The 21,930-nt window shown below is 42.6% G+C and overlaps 2 protein-coding genes across 2 annotated transcripts in view; one reads left to right on the plus strand and one right to left on the minus strand.

The window, feature by feature from the left end:
- LOC116420379 overlaps positions 1-21,930 on the plus strand; it is a 122,958-nt gene that overhangs the window by 47,813 nt on the left and 53,215 nt on the right. The gene's annotated exons all lie outside the window — the stretch shown is intronic.
- Positions 18,955-20,001, minus strand: LOC100920163 (olfactory receptor 139-like). Its single transcript, XM_031945108.1, has one exon. It carries the CDS (start codon positions 19,999-20,001, stop codon positions 18,955-18,957), a length of 1,047 nt encoding a protein of 348 aa, XP_031800968.1.

Genomic DNA, 21,930 nt, shown 5'->3' on the forward strand with positions numbered 1-21,930 from the left:
TGAGAGAATGTCTGTCTTTGGGTCCTTGTTGGCCCTTCTGTTCCTTATTGTAGTTCCATCATTACAGCACACTGAGTGTGTGGGAACTAGAACCATCCTCTCATCAGTTCCCCTGAGTTAGCACCTTGTTTCAGCTAGACTTTTCCAGAGCTGCGAGCCTCTACATGATGGCTGGCACTCCAGACCCACTGGGTTATTCTCAGACCCTGGAGGCTTCCCTCACCCGGCCACCTTTGGGATGCTGGCGGTGTTTAACAACCGGCTGTCTAAGGAGGGCCACACTTGGAAGTGATCTCCATTACTGAGCTGCACTGGACCCCTTGCTCAGGGGAGCAGATCGGCCTCTCCAGTTCTTTTTGCCCATTTCCTTGAGGTGTAAATGCTTCCAGAGGCCTCAGACCGACCAGGTTGACCCTCCGGCTCTGCCTGTTCCCTATGCTTGCCTTGACCTGCCACCCAATCTCTGTGACAGTCCTCCCAGCGCCGCCCCCCCCCTCCAGCTTCTTCTGCTTCCTCTACCCAGAAGAGGTAGCATTTCATCCAGGCCTTAGGGGGTGACCAGGATTTCCCCGAGGCTAGGGAAGTGGTGGGATGGCCCCTGGAGGGCTTAGGAAATGGCCCAAGGGGCACAGGCAGGGAGCCTTGTGAAGGGGAGCTGGGAAGTAGGCTGGGGCTCGGGCTGAGATGGGGGGGCCCTGAGTGACGTTGAGTTTGATTTTGAAATTGAGATGGACAGAGACCCAGCTGTACTAAGTAATTCTCGGGCCATATTTGTTTTAAGTGACACCCAGGAGCGGGACGGGGGTGGGGCGGGGCTGGTCAGAAAGAACCGCAACTCATGGCCCCAAAGCGGGGATGTCACCAATGGGCAGATGTCAAGGACAGGGCAGGGTCCCTCAGACACAGAGTGTTCATTTCTAGCCTGGTGGGAACAAAAGCCTGGAAGGCCCAGGACCAGATGCCCAGTAGTGGGGGCCAGACCAAGCAATTGTGCTTCTGTCTCCTGCTTGGGTACCATTTCTGAGGCTCTGCTGCCATCTAGCGAGGTAGAGTCTGACGCGCCCAATGGTGGCTCGTGCTCTGGTTTTCCAGAGCCAGCTTGCTCCTGCCCACTGTGGAGGAAGACACTTTGAGGGCTGGAGCACTTGTACCTCTGGCTAGGAGCCTCCCCAGGCACGCCAGGGGCAGCCGGGAAGAGAGAGCTGATGTGGAAACAGTGTTCCAAGACCTGTGGCCTTCTTAAACAGCCCTTGTGGATCATGTAACTAAATCTGGTGTTCTGAAATTATGATTTATTATTAGTAAATGTTTGTCTTGCATACCTGTGTTGTGTACCTATACAGTCAGGTTGCGTAAAAATGTCTTGGGCAAAAAGGGGTTGCAAGTGGAAGAAGTTTAAGAAGCCCCGTTTTACTCTAGCTGTTGCTAAGTTTTGTGTCATTCTCATTCTGACTTCACCACATTTGAAGTTTTTTCTTGTTGCTTGTCAGATTTTCTCCTCAACCCGGGATTTCAGAATTTGGCTCTCATATTTGTGTAGGTTTTCATCGTAGGATTTCTTTCAGATGCTGGTTGGTGCCTTTTTACTATTTCTACTTTCTTCTCTTGTTCTAAAACTTCAGGGCAATTTTCTTTAATTATTTCTTATATTATTGTGTCAAGAATTTTTTTTTCTAATCATGGCTTTCAGGTAGTCCTATTATTCTGATATTTTCTCTTCTTGATCTGTTCTCTAGATCTGTTGTTCTCTTCTATTCTTTCTGTTCTGTTTTATTATTTCTTGGTCTCCTCACATTGTCGGCTTCTCCTTGCCTGATTCTAACTTTCAAGGAGTTGTATTCTTTCTTAAGATGTCAGATTTCCTTTCCTGATTGGTTGACTTTCTTTTCATAATCTTCTTGCTTTTCTTGGATTATTCCTATTTTTCCTCCATTTCTCTCATTTGATTTTTCAAGTCCTTTTTGAATTCTTCCAAACATTCTTTCTGGGCAGATTTTAATTTGAGGGATAGTTTCCTTTTTGTTTTTGCTTTGGACCCTTCTCTGAAGACAAACCCCAGTCTTTTCTGTTCCCATTGTAATTGTTTATGTTTATGTTCTTTCTCCTTTGCTCCTTTTTTAAATTTTAGAAGCTTGTTATAACCTCTCTAGTCCTGGAATATGGAGGATGGTTTTTCTGGTCTCAGGGCCTTCTTATTGTTATTTTTGGAGTTTTGTCTTGGGCCCAACCTCACTCATTCCTTTTCCCCTTCATCCCACAAAGTGCCTTCTCCCCCCCTCCCATTATGCTCTTGCTCCCTGAAGACCTTTCAGTAGCTACAATCTACAGTTGTTCCCCTCCCCCTGGCCTGGGACCAGAAACTAAGAGTTCTGCTCTCCTGAAAGTGCCGAAGCCAGAATCATCCCTGACCCACTGCTTCTGCCTTCAACAGGCATAGCTGGGCCAGATGTCCCTCAGCAGCAGAGATGCCCTCAATCTTTTTCCTGCTCAGATACCGGACCTCCCCGCCCCCATACTGTCCATGAGGTGACAGTCCCTGTGGCTAAAGTTGAGGCTATGTCCCACCCCAGCTGCCCTTAGGCAGCTGTTTCAGTGGAGCTGCCTTGGAGGTGTTTACACTTCACTTGGGCCAAAGCTCTCTCCCAGAACCTTTCTTTTGATCTTCTTTGGTTGTCTCAGGAGGACCACTGTTCAGTCCCAACTCTTGTTGATTTTTTTTGCTCTATGTTCACCCTTAAGTGATGTTTTGTCTTGTTTGTGGAGCAAGTCAGACTTTTCTGACCTACTCCACCAACTTCTATTTTTTCTATTATATGATGATGTTGGAAACAGGTTGTAAAGAGTTAAGAAAAGAGAGAATGGAGAGGAAGTAGAGGTTCCGATTTTAAGCCTTTTCAAGGATTTTTACCACAAAAGTATGAACTAGGAGGACAATCCAATATTGTCACACTTCTGCTATCTAAGTTTACCAAACAGTTTTGTCCTGTATATATTCTGAGGATCCTCATCCTAATGTTTCCTCACGTTGATGAGGCAGCTTCCCCAAAAGAATCATCTCACCCCTTAAGGCCCTAGAAGTATACTCTACTGGAGTATGTCTTTCTGTGGAATCAGCTCAAGCTCCTATTCTAAGGTCTTCTTCCTAATAGCAGAATGATTAGGACCCCAATCTAAAGGACTGGAAAAATATCCATTGCTCATGGTTAGGCCAAGCTAATATAATAAAAATGAAAATTCTACTTTTATTGGTCTACTTCTTCAGTGCCATACCAAAGCGCCAAAAATCATGTCAGGGAGCTAGAAAAAATAATAACAAAATTCATCTGTAAGAACAAAAGGACAAGAATGTCAAGGGAATTAATGAAAAAAAAATGCAAAGGATGGTGGCCTTGCAGTTCCATGCCTAAAACTCTATTTTAAAACAGTGGTCATCAAAACCATTGGGAACTGGCCAAGAAATAGAGTGGTGCACCTGTCAGATGGGCTAGGATGGCAGGAAAAGATAATGCTGAATGTTGGAGGGGATGTGGGAAAACTGGAACATTGATGCATTGTTGGTGGAGTTGTGAACGAATCCAACCATTCTGGAGAGTAGTTTGGAACTATGCTCAAAAAGTTATCAAACTGTGCATACCCTTTGATCCAGCAGTGTTATGACTGGGCTTATATCCCACGGAGATCATAAAGGAGGGAAAGGGACCTGTATGTACACAAATGTTTGTGGCAGCCCTGTTTGTAGTGGCCAGAAACTGGAAACTGAGTGGGCGCCCATCAATTGGAGAATGGCTGAATAAATGGTGGTATATGAAAATTATGGAATATTACTGTTCTGTAAGAAATGACCAACAGGATGAATACAGAGAAGCCTGGAGAGACTTACACGAACTGATGCTAAGTGAAATGAGCAGAACCAAGAGATCATTATATACGTCAACAATGATACTGTATGATGATCAATTCTGATGGATGTGGCCCTCTTCAACAATGAGATGAACCAAATCAGTTCCAATAGAGCAGGAATGAAGAGAACCAGCTACACCCAGTGAAAGAACTCTGGGAAATGAGTCTGAACCACTACATAGCATTTCCACTCCCTCTGTTTTGTCCGCTTGCATTTTTGATTTGCTTCTCAGGTTATTTTTTACCTTATTTCTAAGTCCGATTTTTCTTGTGAAGCAAAATAACTGGATATGTATACATATATTGTATTTAACATATAGTTTAACATATTTAACATGTATGGGACTACCTGCCATCTAGGGGAGGGGGTGGGGGGAAGGAGGGAAAAGCTGGAACAGAAGGTTTTGCAAAGGTCAGTGCTGAAAAATTACCCATGCATATATCTTGTAAATAAAAAGCTATATAAAAAAAGAATGTAAGCTCAATAAGAAAAAAAAAAGAAATAGAGTGGTGGATCATTGGAATAGGTTAGATACATATAATCCAATAATTAATGACTATAGTAATCTAGTATTTGATAAACACCAAAACTCCAGCTTCTGGAATAAGAATTCACTATTTCACAGAGCTTGCTGTGTCAGAATATGTCAGAAACTCAGCAGAGACCTACATCTCACACACCATACTAAAATAAGGTCAAAATGGGTACATGATTTGGGCATAAAGGGTGATACCGTAAGCAAATTAAGAGAGCAAGGGATAGTTTGCCTATCAGATCTTTGCAGAAGACCAAAGAAGAACTAGAGAACATTATGCAATGCAAAATGGACAACTTCGATTACATTAAATTTAAAAGTTCTTGCAGAAACAAACTTAATACAAGCAAGATTAAAAGGGAAGTACAAAGCTGGGAAAAATTTTTACAGCCCTTGTTTCTAAGGGTTTCATTTCTAAAATATAAAAAGAACTGTGTCAAATTTATAAGAATATAAGTCATTGCCCAATTGGTAAATGATCCAAAGATATGAACAGACAATATGCAGATAAAGAAAGCCATCTATAGTTATGTGAAGAAATGCTCTAAATCACTATTGATTAGAGAAATGTGAATTAAAACAACTCTGAGGTGTCACCTTATATCTGTCAGATTGGCTAAGAAGACAGGAAAGGATAATGATGAATGTTGGAAGGGATGTGGGAAGACTGGAACACTAAAGCATTGTTGGAGGAGTTGTGAAACTGATCCAGTCGTTCTGGAGAGCAGTTTGGAACTATCCCCAAAGGGCTATCAAACTGTGTATACTTTTTGATCTAGCTGTCTTGCTACTGAGTCTGTATCCCAAAAAAATTATAAAGAAAGGAAAAGGACCCACATGTGCAAAGATGTTTGTGGCAGTCCTTTTTGTGGTGGCAAAGATTTGGAAAATGAATATTTGCCCATCAGTTGGGGAATGGCTGAAGAAGTTGTGGTATATGAAGATAATGGAATGTTATACTTCTATAAAAATGATGAACAGGCTGATTTTAGAAAGGCCTGGAAAGATTTATACAGACTTATGCTGAAACAAGTAGAATCGGGAATATACCGTACACAGCAACAGCAAGATGTGCAATGATCCACTATGAAAGACTTGGCTCTTCTCAGTGGGTAAGGCAATTCCAATAAACTTTGGATAGAAAACGCCATCTGCTCATTATATACTTCAACAATAATACTATATGATGATCAATTCTGATGGATGTGGCCCTATTCAACAATGAGATGAACAAAATCAGTTCCAATGGAGCAGTAATGAACTGAACCAGCTACGCCCAGAGAAAGAACTCTGGGAGATGACTAAGAACCGCTACATAGAATTCCCAATCCCTCTGTTTTTGTCTGCCTGCATTTTGATCACCTTCACGGGCTAATTGTACACTATTTCAGAGTCCAATTCTTTTTGTACAGCAAAATAACAGCTTGGTCATGTATACCTATGGTGTATCTAATTTATATGTTAATATATTTAACATCTACTGGTCATCCTGCCATCTGGGGGAGAGGGTGGGGTGAAGGAGGGGAAAAATTGGAACAAAAGGTTTGGCAATTGTCAATGCTGTAAAATTACCATACGTATAACTTGTAAATAAAAAGTTATTATTAAAAAAAGAAAAGAAAACACCATCTGCATCCAGAGAGAGAACTATGGAGAATGAATCTAAATCAACACATACTATGTTCACTTGTTTTCCTTTTTCTTCTGTTTTTCTTTTCTCTCATGGTTTTCCCCTTTTGTTCTGATTTTTCTCCCCCAACATGATGCATAAAGAAATGTGTATCAAAAAATTAGTGTACGTGTATAACCAGAAAAAAATCTTTCCTATTTTTAAAAAATGATTAGGACCCCAGTTTGATTTAGCTACTTAACATCAGTTACGGTTTTTGTTGTTGTTGTTATTATTATTATTATTATTATTTTTACAAAAGGATGTTTATTGAGAAGATACAGCAAGAAGTGAAGTATATTTCCTCCCAAAACTTGGGGCACATTTCCTCATATTACCTCAATCCCTGGAGAGAATGGGCATAACATTAAAATAGTTGCTACAAAGCATTTGACCCATGCAGTTCACTTGCAAATATGGCATAGTTGGTAAACAGAGCTCCCTTGTTTGTTGGACTGGGCATCTTGGCTATGTAGTCAATCCACTGTCAGGCTAGGATCCTGTGCTCCTTGGTGCTGTGCTGATAAATCAGACTCTACTGTGTACAAACTCTGGCATGGACTCCTGTTACTGAACACTGAAGAAGCTTGTTCTTCTAAGCTAATAAGGCCTCCAAGAACCGGGAGAATATTGTACACAATAATAGCAAGGTTGGGTGATGATCACCTGTGGATAGATCTAGCTCTTCTCAGTAATGTGGTGATCCAAGACAATTCCGATAAACGTGAGATGGAAAATGCCGTCCACATCCAGAGAGAGAACTCTGGAGACTGAACGTGCATCATGGCACACTATTTTCACCTTCATTCATGTGTTTGTTTTTTCTTTCTCACAGTTTTTTCCCTTTTGTTTTGGTTTTTTTTTCAACGTAACTAACGTGGAAATATATTTTAAATGATTGCACTTGTATAACTTATATCAGATTGCTTGCTGTCTTCTTTTTAACTGTTATCTGAAAGGTTTAGTCTTTTTTTTTATTATAGCTTTTTATTGACAAAACATATGCATGGATAATTTTTCAACATTGACCCTTGCAAAAACTTCTGTTTCAACTTTTTCCCTCCCTTTCTCCACCCCCTCCCCTAGATGGCAGGTAGTCCCATATATGTTAAATATGTTAAAATATTTGTCAAATATAACATATATATATATATATATATATATATATAGAGAGAGAGAGAGAGAGAGAGAGAGAGAGAGAGAGAGAAAGAGAGAGTTATCTTGCTGCACAAGAAAAATCAGATTTAGAAAGAAGGTAAAAGTAACCTGAGAAGAAAAACAAAAGTGCAAGCCAACAATAACACAAAGAGTGCAAATGCTATGTTGTGGTCCACACTCATTTCCCAGTGTTCCTTCTCTGGGTGTAGCTGGTTCTGTTCATCACTAATCAATTGGAACTGATTTGGATCCTCTCATTGTTGAAGATGGCCAGGTCCATCAGAATCGATCTTCATATAGTATTGTTGTTGAAGTGCATAATGATCTCCTGGTTCTTCTCATTTCACTCAGCATCAGTTCATATAAGTCTCTCCAAGCCTTTCTGAAATCATCCTGCTAGTCATTTCTTACAGAACAATAATATTCCATAACATTCATATACCACAATTTACCCAGCCAGTCTCCATTTGATGGGCATCCATTCAATTCTCAGTTTCTGGCTACTATGAAAAGGGCTGCCACAAATATTTTGGCACATACAGGCCCCTTTCCCTCCTTTAAGATCTCTCTGGGATATAGATTGCTTGTTGTCTTGTGGGAGGGAGGAGAGGTAAAGGGAAGGAGGGAGAAAAAATCTGGAATTCAAAATCTTTTTTTTTTTTATTTCTTTTTTTTTTATTTAATAGCCTTTTATTTACAGGATATATACATGGGTAACTTTACAGCATTAACAATTGCCATACCTCTTGTTCCAATTTTTCACCTCTTACCCCCCTACCCCCTCCCCTAAATGTCAGGATGACCAGTAGATGTTAAATATATTAAAATATAACTTAGATACACAATAAGTATACATGACAAAACATTATTTTTGCTGTACAAAAAGAATCAGACTCTGAATTATTGTACAATTAAGCTTGTGAAGGAAATCAAAATGCAGGTGTGCATAAATATAGGGATTGGGAATTCAATGTAATGATTTTAGTCATCTCCCAGAGTTCTTTTTCTGGGCATAGCTAAGCTCAGTTCATTACTGCTCCATTAGAAATGATTTGGTTGATCTCGTTGCTGAGGATGGCCTGATCCATCAGAACTGGTCATCATCTAGTATTGTTGTAAAGTATATAATGATCTCCTGGTCCTGCTTCATTTCACTCAGCATCAGTTCAGTGTAAGTCTCTCAGGCCTTTCTGAAATCATCCTGTTGGTCATTTCTTACAGAACAGTAATATTCCATAATTTTCATATACACAATTTATTCAGCCATTCTCCAACTGATGGACATCCATTCAGTTTCCAGTTTCTAGCCACTACAAAAGGGGCTGCCACAAACATTCGTGCACATACAGGTCCCTTTCCCTTCTTTATAATCTCTTTGGGATATAAGCCCAGTAGTAACACTGCTGGATCAAAGGGTATGCACAGTTTGATAACTTTTTGAGCATAGATCCAAACTACTCTCCAAAATGGTTGGATTCGTTCACAACTCCACCAACAATGAATCAATGTCCCAGTTTTCCCACATCCCCTCCAACAATCTGGAATTCAAAATCTTACAAAAATGAATGTCAAAAATTTCCATGTAACTGGAAAAATAATATCCTATTAAAATAAAATTTAAACAAATTTAGAAAAATAGAAAGGCAGCTCCAATGAGAGGTAGCTAGCCATTGACTGGGATTCTCTCCAAGGTGGCTTAGTTACAGAGACTAGGAGTAGCTTCCTGAAGTATTCCTACTTTCCCAGGGCAGTCTTATGAGTCATTTGATTCCTTTTCATTTCTGCATTTGTTCATGAGCTCTGGAGAGCTCTTTGCATTGTTTTGCTTTTCTGGGATGGCAGAAATAAAAAACTGTTCTTTGCTTTCTGATTCTAATATTGGACACTAAACACCTAGAGAGGAACTGGTTGACCGGTCCATAGGTTCCTCTTCCTCTCAGTCTGTGCACTGCTCTTCACCTGGAACAGATAGAGAGAAGAAAATGGGAAACCTGCACAAAGCCAGCTGCAATTTAGAGCCTGGATTAGTGGGGGTGAGGGAGGGGACCTACTAACTGTAATCTGAGTCTGTGAAATTGAGTGTTTAAAGGGTATATATGAAGGGACGTGAGTCCTATCAAATCCTTTCTTCCAAATCTTGACTCGTTAATCTCTGCACTCAACTGGTTCAAGGGCTGAAAGTATTGTTTAAAGACTCAGATTTCTCTCTGGCCTCTTCGCTGGCATCAGGAGTTGACATGGCCCTTGGGGGCTTCTCTCTGCTTCCAGGAACCTTAGTGAAGAGAGTTGAGATTTAGGGCAGCTGAGATGGCACAGGGTGCCTAGTTCTACTGAGCCCCTCTAGTCTGGCAGCTAGAAAGCTCCAGAGTAAATTGCTCACTTCCTGGGAGCTCTTTTCAGCCTTTGTTCTTTTAAGCTAATTTCCAGGCCTTCTGATTGCCTCCTAAATGACAATAGTGCCCCAAATGCTCTTCAAAGTTGCCACTCACTTGCCAACTTTGAATGGCAAGCCAAGCAATGAGAAAAAATTATGATTTTTCTAATTATCAAGATGATACATGTAATGAACATACTGCTAATGTATATCATGTCTTAGAGCTTTTCTGGCTTGGGGGGTCAGAGTCTTATAGTGCAACTTGACAACTCTCTCCTGTGTATGTTAGATGACAGGAATCAAAGATTATAGAACCCGAGGGGCAGCTAGTTGGTGTGGTGGGTAAAGTACCAGCCCTGAAGTCAGGAGGACCTGAGTTCAAGTCTGGCCTCAGACACTTCCTAGCTGTGTGACCCTGAGCAAGTCACTTAACCCCAATTGCCTCAGTAAAAAAAAAAAAAAAGGTTGTATAACCTGTTCCTATCACAAAACTCTGATTCATTTCCACTCCACCCCCCCCCCCCCAAGTAACCATCTCTGGGAGTTGAAACAATTACTTAACTGTTCCATTAGGATTGCAGAACACCCATATTGTCCTGCATTTCTGGGCTTGTCATGGACAACTGCTCAGGCCCTGAAAATGATTGTGTTGTGCTCCTCCTTCCCATTTATGAATTGTGTATAAAATCTCTCGCTTTTCTGCACCGGGACGAGGTCTGCCCAGGAAAATTTCCAATTTACAAACTGCAAGTTTGTAAACTGCAGTTAAACTGCTCCTTGATCTCTAACACCTGGCCTTGCTTTGGGGCCAGCAAAATTTTTATTAACCATTAATTGATGGCAGTGGTTTTAAGGGATGGAAGTAGAAGTGAAGCCTTGAACTTTCTAGTACATTAGGGAAGGGACTAGGAGCCACTAGGCCTTTTCTTCAAGAGTCTTAATTCTTAGTCTGGCCAGTTCAGTGCTCTCTCGCTCACTCGCTCACTGGGCCTATCCTTTGACCAAGCCCACCTTTCATTGTGAGGAATATTCCCAGGAGCCTTTTGGTGATCCGGACCACTTTGGTGAACCCGTTTTGCTTTTGTACATGGATTGGCTTTTGCATGCACCTATTCTCTTCGATAAATGCACGTCCAGTTATGGGCTGCATGTTTCTTTTCTGGATGTGGTAAATTCATCTAAGAATTGCTTATGTGCTTGGTTTGTGTGCAGTTGAAACAGATGGAAATTAGAAATGTTTACTCTTGTAATTTAAGTGAACTGCTAGCATGGGGAATGAATTGCTTTTGTGTATTTATATTGTCATATTCCTTTACGATGTACTTGCATTTGTGTATTGTATATACCTGTTAGTTAAGTGGTCTTTTTAGCTTTGCGTGTTCACCTTTAAAATGGGACCGAGGTACAGTAAGGGCAAAAAGGGATACTGAGGCAGTTTCCATCAAGTCACCTCCAAAACAAACACGTGCCTTTCAAACAGATAAGAAATATGGTTCTGAGAGTCCCTGCTATTGCCATGATTGGGTTGATTTGACCAGTAATGACCCTAAACTTTGCTGGTCTCATTGGGGCAGCTTTGATAAGATCAAATTGGAGCATATGAGGCAGAAAGTGAGGAATGAGGAAACTCAGGTTCTTGAATGGAGTGGCTATAATAAATGATATTTGGAGGGTAAGGAAGGAGCATGCACGTCTGAATTAGAATTAGTGAAAGAAAGAATTAAATCATTTGAAGATATTCTCCTTAATCACCTGGAGCTACCTACCTATCTAAATTGTACCCACTTTGTCAATAAACTCCACCAGCTCCCCAGCTTCTATGGTCTCTTTCAAGGTGCAAGCCTTCAGTATGTTGGTGATCTCCTTTGTTCCCCTTCCCGAGACATTTCTTGTAGGGACTCTGTGTACCTTTGTGGTTTAGCAGCACAGGGCCATGAGTTATCTAGGGGCAAACCTCAATCTGCCCTCCTCTTGGTACGGTTCCTGGAACATCAGCTCTCTGCCTAAAATTATCATTCAATTTCCTGTACCCCACACCGAACTTCAGCTCCGTGCCTTCCTAGGTCCAGTTTCTCTGGCTCCTTGAATTCTCAGATATCACCTTTCCCCTTTATCGACTCCTAAAGGATCTTGTACTTGAGCCTTTGGCTTTTCCCCAAGAGGCTCAAAACCTGTTTGATTCTTTGAAATCTTCCCTCCAACGCTCACCACTTTGAACCTTTGACAATTTTTCTCTCCCATTTGATTTATTCATCTAGGAGACAGGAGGGGATGCGCTTGGTGCACTAACACAGAAACATGGCAAAAGCTATCTGTCCCATGGGATTCTAGAGAAAAACTTTGGGCAACATTGCTAAAGGTTTCCCAGGCTGACTTGGAGCAGTAGTGGCTGTAGCTGCCTTTGTCTGTCACTGAGGACATTTGTCTTGATTCTCCCTTAATGGTACATTCCCTATGGTGCTGAAGCTCTCCTAAATTCATACCATACTGGCAAGCTTCATCATTATTACCTCGTACCCATTTAGCACAACAAGCCCAACTTGAGTCAGTAGCCAGGGCTTGTCAGTTAGGAAAAGGAAGAAGGATTGATATCTATACTGAGAGTGGGTATATGTTTGGGGTGGCATATCACTTTGGGATATTATGGAAGGATCGGGGGTTTCCTCACCTCCTCAGGACAGCCCATTAAACATCAAAAATGGGCTTCTCAGCTATCAGACCGTTTACTGCTTCCCCAGGCTGTAGCATTAACTTCCAGGGCCTTCTGGAGAAAATATCTTCCATGCCGGCAGAAATGATGGCGGAGCAAGTAGTCCAAATCCCAACTGTAACTCCCTGAATTCATGAGGGCCCAGCAACTTTGTCCCACAAGTGTGGCCTTAGGCAGCCTTCAGAATGAGATGGATAAGCTAAGTCTCTTCGCCTAACTAAGGAAGAGATAGCTACAGCCCAGAAGGGAATGCTTGTCATAGAGCAAGAAGAACTTCAAAAGGAGGGATGAGAACTTGATAAGCTTGTGGGATTATGGGTTGGCTCAAGTGGACTTGAAGTCCTCCCTAAAAGTTTATCCCTCCCTATGATGGAACACCTTAATTCATTCAGCCATGGAGGACTCGACAAATTGGTAGAACTAGCTTGAAAATATTGATGGGGAAGTTTTCACGGGGCTGCCATCACCTTCTGTAAGATGTATCCCACCTGCCCCAAGCACGATGTGTTCAAGCCTCTGAAGCCAGCTTGTGGCCAGTTTCCTCTCCCGGATGCCCCATTTGGCAGATCGACTCCATTCATTTGCCACCTGCCCATGGTTACAAATATACTTTGGTTATGGTCTGTATGTTTTCCTGGTGGGTGGAAGCATTCCCCTTCGCAGTCTCTGGGGCAGCAAAAATCCACTTAGAAAAAATCATTCCATTATGGGGGGTTCCTAAAGAAATACATAATGATGGAGGTTCCCATTTCACAGAAGCTTCATTAGCTAAGCTGCTCTCATCCTGGTCAATCATTTAGCACTTGGGATAATTGAACAAGTTAATGGGATACTTACAACTTCCCTTGCTAAATTAGCTGAAGAACTAGGTATTCCTGGGCCCAAAGCCCTGTCTTTAGCCCTACTAAGCCTTAGATCCAGACCATTTGGTTTTCATAAACTCAGTCCTTATGAGAAAGCAACAGGACACCCACAGCCACTATACCCATGGGTAGTGGGAAGCATAGCAGCTAAAGACTCCTTCCCACAGTACTATATTGAGTTGGCTCAGAAAATATCAGAGACTTACCAACTTGTCCCACAGTCCCATTTTTTTTTAGGAATCGCAACCTAATCCAACCCAGTGACTGGGTCTTCTGGAAACACACCTCTGAAAGCAATCTTTGGAGCCATGGTGGAAAGGTCCCTTTGAAGTCCTGCTCACCACCCCCACTGCAGCCAAACTCTGGGGAGCGGAGTCCTGGCTCCACCTGTCACATCTTAGAAGGGCAGTACCACCTACCTGGATTGCAGATGCTACAGGTGACCTAACCTTGAAAATCAACTAGGGTCCAAAACAGCTGACATCAGAAGTAGGCAGCTGTCCCCAAGACCCCAGCCCAAGGAAGTGGATATGGACTGAGGTTTACAGTTCTTCTCTCTATAAAGTAAGCCTTTTCTCTCCTGCTACTATCCTCTCAGGACTAAATCTCAGTGCTTATGGAAGTAGCAGTTTTTTTCCCTTCTACTTTCACCTTGTTTTTCTTTTTATATGGTTCTATATTATATCATAATCACCTTCCTGATTCACTTGCCTTCATGGTATTGCAAAATCCTAGGGTGCTGGGCAGCCTATTGGCTGAGAGAAGAGGGGCCTGAAATCGAGAAAGACCTTGGCGCTCTTAGCAAGCAAGCAGAAGATTTATGGAATAGGGATCAGATATTCTGAAGCATGTTTCCCCCTTACCTTCCTTTGATCTACTCGTCTGGTTGCCTGAAAACTTTGGCAGCATTCTCTATTCTGCCCTCCCTGGTCTGATGTTCCTCTTCCTTATTTGCCTTGCCATTTTCCTAGCATTTGCTTTGTCACTCACTTATTTTTACTTAAAATCAATGCCATATCGCAAATGAATGTTCCCTGTGGCTTCTTAGGGTTGTTCCAACCTTTTGATCGAAAGAGGGAATGAGGAAATGTAGAGGGCCAGGAGGCAAGAATCCATTTCTGTTTTTGAATCTTACAGTAACTCGGCTCACCAAAACTCCCTTTTCTATTGAAATAGCAGAGACATGCTTATTAATATAATAAATTAGAAATCTAGAGACTGAAGCAAAATGCAAACCCTACTCAGTGGATTAAAGGCTAACCTTTCAATTTAGGACAGGAAAAACAGCCCACAGTGGAGATAAAGGCATTTGGGAGAAAGATACTTGAGAGGATGGTGTGATAAATTTTACCCCGATGTGTATCTCAACTATTTACATCTATCTCTAAGTAACCAAGATCCGGGGCTTAATCATTTACATCTCAGTAGATCTTGTTTGTCAGGGAAAGCTATAGGAACTTCAAAGAGTGTACTTTGTATCAAGTCTATAAGCATTTGACATATATATATGTTTCTCTGATCAATAAACTTTGAAGAGTTCATATTCGAAACTCTCTTCTCCACCTGACCCTTGTACTTTCACACCCTTCATTCATTCACTACTGGAGCTGGACCCCCACAAGGAAAAATTATGATTTTTATAATTATCAAGATATGTCTAATGAAAATACTTATAATTTAGATCTATTAGAACTGCCTTTTCTGATTTGGGAGTCAGTCTTACCATTGCAGCTTGAAATGATCAATCAGTCCTTGACACCGCTCTCCTGTGTGTGTTAAGTAAAAGTGAGTCAAAGATTGTAGAACTGGTTTCCATCAAAGAACTCTGGTCCTGCCCCCAAGTAAGTACTTCCCACCCCCTCTCCAAGGAGTTGAAACAATAACTTTATGTTCCCACAGGACTGGAGAATACCCATATTGTCCTTCGTTGTGGGCTTGTCATGGGCAACCTCTCATGCCCGGAAAATGATTATATTATAATCCACCTTCTCCCTCCCTTCCCATTTAGGATTTCTTTATATAATCTCTCCCTTTCCTGAGGTCTCCTGCCCAGGAGAACTTCCACTTTACAAACTGTGTTCTTCACTCAGAAAGTGATTAATTAAAGTACTACTTGATCTCTAAGCCTGCTTTGTGTGGCTTCAGCTATTCACAGTTTAGAGAGCAAGACAGCAAAATTCTGTTAACACAAAAAAAGAACTCCTTGGAACAGGAAGTGGCTGGTCTACAGAGGCCTCTGTATCCCTTCATCTTTGTGCATAACCTATTTCCCCCCTACCAATACAATCAGGTTGTTTTGAGGGAGAGTATGTATATGCTTCCTGCCTGGCTAAATCCCTAAGTCCAGTCACCTCCATCAGGATGATCATAGAAATACCTGGTTATTGACCCAAAGAGAGGGAGGGAGACGAGAGGGAAGTGTTAAATGGAGATGGAGAAATTGATGGAGAGTAATCATCCTGTGAACTGGATAGAATGGTGAAGCAGGGATTTGGTCCCCTTCAGCTGAGAGGTTGCGGTAGGGAAGAAGAGATGGTTTGTTAGAGACTGACTCAGAATTGGAGATTTAGAGAAGGAAACTTTTGGAAGGCTCAGGACCGAAGGAACAGCTAACTCAGGAAACAGTTAGTTGTAAAATGGAACATTTTAAACTAAATTTAAAAAATGGAGTCATGGTGAAATATCAACATATCCAAAGAATCCCAGTAATTCAGAGTGGAAAGAGAAAGAGCACAGGAATTATCTGATTGGACTAAATGGGAATCCCTTTCTAGTGACCTTGGCAAATGGCCACCCAATTTTCCCTGGAAGATCCCCAAAGAGTTGGGTGAGAGCCCATTTCACTTGGGGTCAGCTCTGATTGTTAGGAAGTTTTCTATGACATTAAGCTGAAGTCTACTTTTCTCAACTAAGTGTACAAAGGTGGCCTGGGACCAGACTTTGAAGGGGTAACCAACCTTTCTAACCAGAGGAGTTTGTATTTGATCCTAGAAACAATAGAGAGTTACTGGAAAATTTTGATCAAGGGATTGATGTGATCAGATTCATACTCCAAGAATATCACTTTGGCTGCTATGTAGAAGATGGAATGAATGAGTTATAGATTTGTGGCAGGGAGAGCAATATGGAGGCCATTTCCATAGTCCAGATGAGAGATGGCTATGTGGGGGGAGAAAAAGAAATGGCTACAAAATATGTTGTGGGTTGGGAAATGACAGGAGTTGGCTAAGAATCAAACAAGGGGAAAGGGAAGGAGAGGGCAAAGTTGGAGTTAAGAATGACTCAAATGTTCCAAACCTCAGCAACTGGAAAGATACTGGTTTATGTTCTCGGGTTTTTTCTGAATGTAGTTACTATGCTATTCAGTAGGGTCTCGGTTCCCTCTGCAATGACAAGTTAGTGCATATTTGGGCCAGAAGTTATCAGTGGGCAAAGCTCTCATGAAGCCCACGTCTTTTTGAGAACCACAATTGTTTGGGGGATATAGCTTGCTTGTCACAAAGTCTGCAAAGGGGGGCACGCCAAAGAAATTGATGATGTCCTTTCTGGCTCTTAGGTGGCATACAGGCTAGTGGGAAGCATCTTATCTCTGGTCCTCTGGCCATCATGGAACTAGTTAACCTTTATTTAATTGTGTTTGAGAGATTTACCTCTATGAGGACTAAGGTTTTTCATTCACTTACTCACTCACTCATTCTAGTCAATATATTCTCAAAGTGCTCTTGCTTTTCTACAGACTTCCTAGAATTTCATCCCTGGAAGTGGACACATTACTTCCAATATCAGGTTTAACGTTGCCTCTTTGAGTGTTTAGCTGGGAATTAGTCTGTGACCTAGGCCATCACGTTAGGGACTGGGGGTTGCAAGACTAACTCTTTCCAAAGCAGCAGACATAAATATGTAGGTACTGTGCCTTCATTTTAGGTACATGCTGCCATGTGGGAAAAGGTAAATAGGTGATTTGGACCCAGACATGAAATGCTTAGGCCCACCTCTGCTTGTGTAGGAAAATAAAATGCTTTATTGCAGCTAGCATAAATGGGAGCAAATCTTTAACAATTGCATCCAGTTATAGCATACTAGAAGAAGGATGTCATTTGTCACCAGATCTGACCCTATCCACACGTGGACAAGATTTGGTACCTTCCTCACCAAGCTTGGCGTGCCCTCTGATTAATCATTGATTATCAAACTCAAGTTGCCTTGGCTCTGCTTTGAGAATATTTTATGTCTCTTATCATGGTAACTGCCACCTGGTTGTTTCTATCTGTGCTCAATTCCAGACACTCAAATGGCCTCTCTTTACCATCTCACGTGTCCATTTGAAACTGAGGGAAATAATGTTGAGCAAAATGAGAGGAAATAGAAATACCTAAGTCAAAGTAATTTGGAAGCCTGGCTACCCAGATGCAATCTGGGCTTTCTGCATCCTTCCAGTTGGAGTGCCCTCCTGGCAAGGGCCATTTTCTAAGGAAACTTAGAAAACTTGAATTATGAAAGTAGTCACCTAAGATGAAAACATGCATTTGTCAGGATTGCATTTTGGTGAATCCAGCACAGACAAAGACAAACAGAGCAGATGACTCAGTCATGGACTTGGCAGGTGCTCACTCTAGAAGTCCAAGAAAAAAATTGGCCTAGATGTGATCCTCAAGAGTTTCAGCTCTTCTAGGGACCTTTTCTACCCTATTGAAGGGGACTCTTCTTGGTTCAGTGGCCAGTTTTCTTCAGCAGACCCTCCTTGTCACAGAGATACTTGAGGGCCAACTAAGAAGTCTGGAGGAGTGTGTGTGTGTGTGTGTGTGTGTGTGTGTAACATAGATGAGCTGGTAACCTATCAACTCCTAATTGGCTTAGTAGTAACTTCCTACTCTCTCCATCCAAGGAAAAATGCCCTACCCTCTGGTTTCTACCAAAATCCCCTTCTCATAATAAAGCAGAATCAGTCTAGGAACTATATTGGGGACAATTCAACTCTTTTCAAATTGCATTTCCAAGCAGAAATTCTGTTTTCTTTAGAAAACAAACTTTGAATGACAACTACTCCCCAGTTCCCAGCCCCATTTCTTCTTTAGAAAAGCCCAACTTCCTTAGACTGGAGTCTCCTCACAGAGCCAGGGCTCCTACCACACAGAGAGGGGCTCGCTGGAAACATCCTTCCCTAGAGGGGGCAGAGCCCTTCTTGTATTGAATGTTTGAAATGCATTTGAACATAAGGAAAAGTTCTTGAACCAAGTTTCACCATATTCTGCCTCAGAACTACCCTTGGCTCACACTCTCTTTTCCTTTTGTATCCATTCTGTTTCCCTCCATCTTTTGCCTCTTACTTATCCCTTCTCATCTGGGTATGAGTACAAGCTCTGTCACAACTTACTGTGTGACCTTTGGACAATCCACTCATTCTTTTTTTTGGGGGGGGGAGTGAAGTAGAAACGAAAGAGAGAAGAGTTGGAAAGGAGGAAAAGAAGAGAAAAATGAGAGCAAGGAGTAAAGAAGGAAGGGAAGAAGGAAAAGGGTAAGGCAAGGAGAGCATGAAGGAATGAGATAGAGAAAGGAGAGAAGAAAGGAAGTGAAGTTTTAAGGGTGGAAGAGAAAGGAGAAAGGAAAGAAATGAAGGAAAATGTAAATGGAGAAAGATGAAGGAAAAAGGAAAGAAAGATAGAAAGATGGAAAAAAGAGAAAAAGAGAGAAGGAAGGAAGGAAAGGAGGAAAGAAACAAAGAGGCTCTGGGGGCTGTAGTCTCCTTATTCCATGGGCCTCTGGCCCATGAACACCCTTCGCAGGGCACCCTGAACATCAGGGTTGCGGAGGCTGTAGATGAGTGGGTTTAACATAGGGCTGAGGATAGTGTTCAGGATCCCAATGGCTTTGTCCTTGTCTGAGGCGTTAACAGAGCCCAGGCGCATGTAGCTGAAGAAGCCTGTGCCATAGAAGATGCACACAATGGTCAGGTGTGAGGTGCAGGTGGAGAAAGCCTTCTTCCGGCCCTCCGTAGAACGGATTCGCAGCACGGCAGCGGCTACGTGGGCATAGGAGGTAGAGATGAGCGTCAGGGGCACCACTCCCATGAAGACTGCACCTACAAAGAGCAGCTTCTCATTGAGACTGGTGCTGGAGCAGGAGAGCCCAAAAAGTGGCGGCACATCACAGTAGAAGTGGTTTACCAAATTGGGGCCACAGAAGCTAAGCATGGACAGAGCCACCGTGTGGGTCAGTGCATTGCAGAAAGAGATGGTCCAGCATACGCCTATCAGACTCCCCTGTATGGCCCTGCTCATTCGGGTGGCATAGGTCAATGGGCGGCAAATAGCTAAGAAGCGATCGTAGGCCATGGCAGTCAGTAGGTGGCAATCCACACCGGCCAGAAGGTGGAAGAAGAAGAGCTGGGAAAAGCAGGAAGCAAAGGAAATGGAGAGATCTTGGGACAGAAGCTGTACCAGCATTGGGGGCACCGTGACAGTGATGCATCCGATGTCAAGGAGAGACAAGTTCCCCAGGAAGAAGTACATGGGTGTGTGCAGCTTGGGTTCCACCACGATGGCAGCCAAGATGCTCAGGTTGCCACCCACAGTGGCTACATAGGCCAGAAGAAAGACAGTGAAGAGGATGGGTTTCAGTTCCTGACGATCCGTCAGCCCCAGCAGGATGAATTCAGTCACAGACGTCCTGTTCTGACCAGACTCCAGATCCACGGGCCCTTGCCTTGGCCAGGCATCGGATTTGAGGATAGCTGGGACCTGCTGAAATGGGGGCAAGAATGAAACTTGAGGGGGAAAGGAGCAATGGTCCATATACCAATGACTGAGAACTCTGAAAATTGGAGAAAGTGGAAGAAGAGAGAGATTGAAACCCAAAAGGTGGCAACAGTGGGGGGGCACTTGCAGCTGCTGGTCTGAGATAGGTGCCCTTCACCATCGGGTTTTTCTAGCCTTAACTTACTGCTGTCTTTCCTGGTGCAATTTGAACTGGATTTTGAAAATGAACCGCAGCCTCCACAGAATCGAGAGCTAGAGAATTGAGCCCAGGTCTGCTGTGATGTGTGTAATGATGCTTCAGAGACTCGTAGATGATGAGAGCTGGGAAGGTTGTCTTGTCCAACTCCTGAATTTTAAGCTTGGATAACCAAGAACCAGAGAGAAGTGAGGAGTCTGACGTGATTGAGAAGGGAATCTGTACAAAGAAAGACTCTCAGAGACCAGACTAGTTCAGATTTGGTGTGTGTGTGTGTGTGTGTGTGTGTGTGCGCACGCACATGTACATGCTGGTGGTTCATGGATCCTTAGCTTGGTAAAGCTGAAATAGACTTCAGTGCTTACCTTATCCAACACCCTAACCCTCTGCTCTTAGGTTCTTCCAGGGGGAAACTGAAGCCCACAGATGTTTGTGATGGAATTAGAGAGGGAGCCCGGCCTTATGGGAAGCTGCAGATTGCATTTACTCAGCAGTCACCGAGTACAACTCAGACTGTATTTCATGAGGGGGACTTGCTGGTCTCGATAGCATAGGATGGAAAGCTAGTCGGCTCCTTGGAGATCGTTTAGTCCCAATCCCTCATTGGTAGCTGAGAAAACAGGCTCAGAATGAGAAAAGGGCTGGGGAGTGATAAGAACATAGAAATTGGGGCTAGGTTAGAAATAATGGCAGAATTATAAAACCTAGATCAATCCGGTGTTCTTTGGGTAATGAGGTTTGGGCAGGAAAGACACAGTCCCTAATGGAGACAAAATGAAAGGGACAGGGAAGAGAGACTACTGAGCACCTGGGTCAGTTGTTCACTCTAGTTGGTAGGAGATTTACCTTTAAGTTCCTTGGAAGGGGGGATGGAAAGAAAAATGGACTGGATGCTTTTGTGCACTTTTTATCCATTTTTTTGTCCACAAAAGAAAGTGACAAGTTTTCCTAGAAACACGGGTCTTTAGAGGCTTCTCTTGTGAGGGTATTTAGATTAACTTCAAATCTGTGGATCAAACATGTGCCCCTAACTGTACAGGGTACTCAGTCCGTGGGTAATTAGGAACAGGATCTTTGATCAGTTCCATCACTGGGTATATACCTTAAGGAGGTCAATGACAATAAGAAAGGAACCGTAGATAACCAAATAATCATAGGAGAACTCTTTAGAGTGGAAAACTGGGCCCAAGATGGGTGTTAATTAAATAGGGGGCAGCTGTGGGATATGAATATGCTGAACTATTATGTGGCCATGGGGAACAATTGAAACACAGAGAGACTTGGCTGAAGTGCTGCAGGATGAGGAAAGCAAAGTGAAAAGAACAATATTCCCAGGAGTGGTAGTAATACATAGAGAGGTAGCCCTCAAAGCACATAGGAATGGGTGAAGGACAATACCTTGGCCCAGAGAAGAGAGAATCATGTCCATATCCTTTCTCTTGATGGAGGTATGTATGTGTGCATGTGTGTGCCCACGTGGGTGTACATTCATTTGCAGGCACATATGTGCGAGTGTGCATTCATGTGTATGCATGTGTATGAGTGTGCATTCATGTGCGAGCCTGCATTTGTGTGTGTGAGAGTGCATTTGTGTATATGCATGTGTATGAGTACATTTGTGTGAGCATGCATGCATGTGTGTGAGCACATGCAAGAGTGTGCATTCATTGTGTGAGTAAGTGTGCATCCATGTGTGCGCACATATGTGTGCTTTCATGTGTGAGTATGCATTTGTGTGTGCGCCTTGTGTGATGTGCATTCATGTATGT

Source organism: Sarcophilus harrisii, chromosome X, assembly GCF_902635505.1.
Source record: "Sarcophilus harrisii chromosome X, mSarHar1.11, whole genome shotgun sequence".
NCBI classification, from domain to species: domain Eukaryota; kingdom Metazoa; phylum Chordata; class Mammalia; order Dasyuromorphia; family Dasyuridae; genus Sarcophilus; species Sarcophilus harrisii.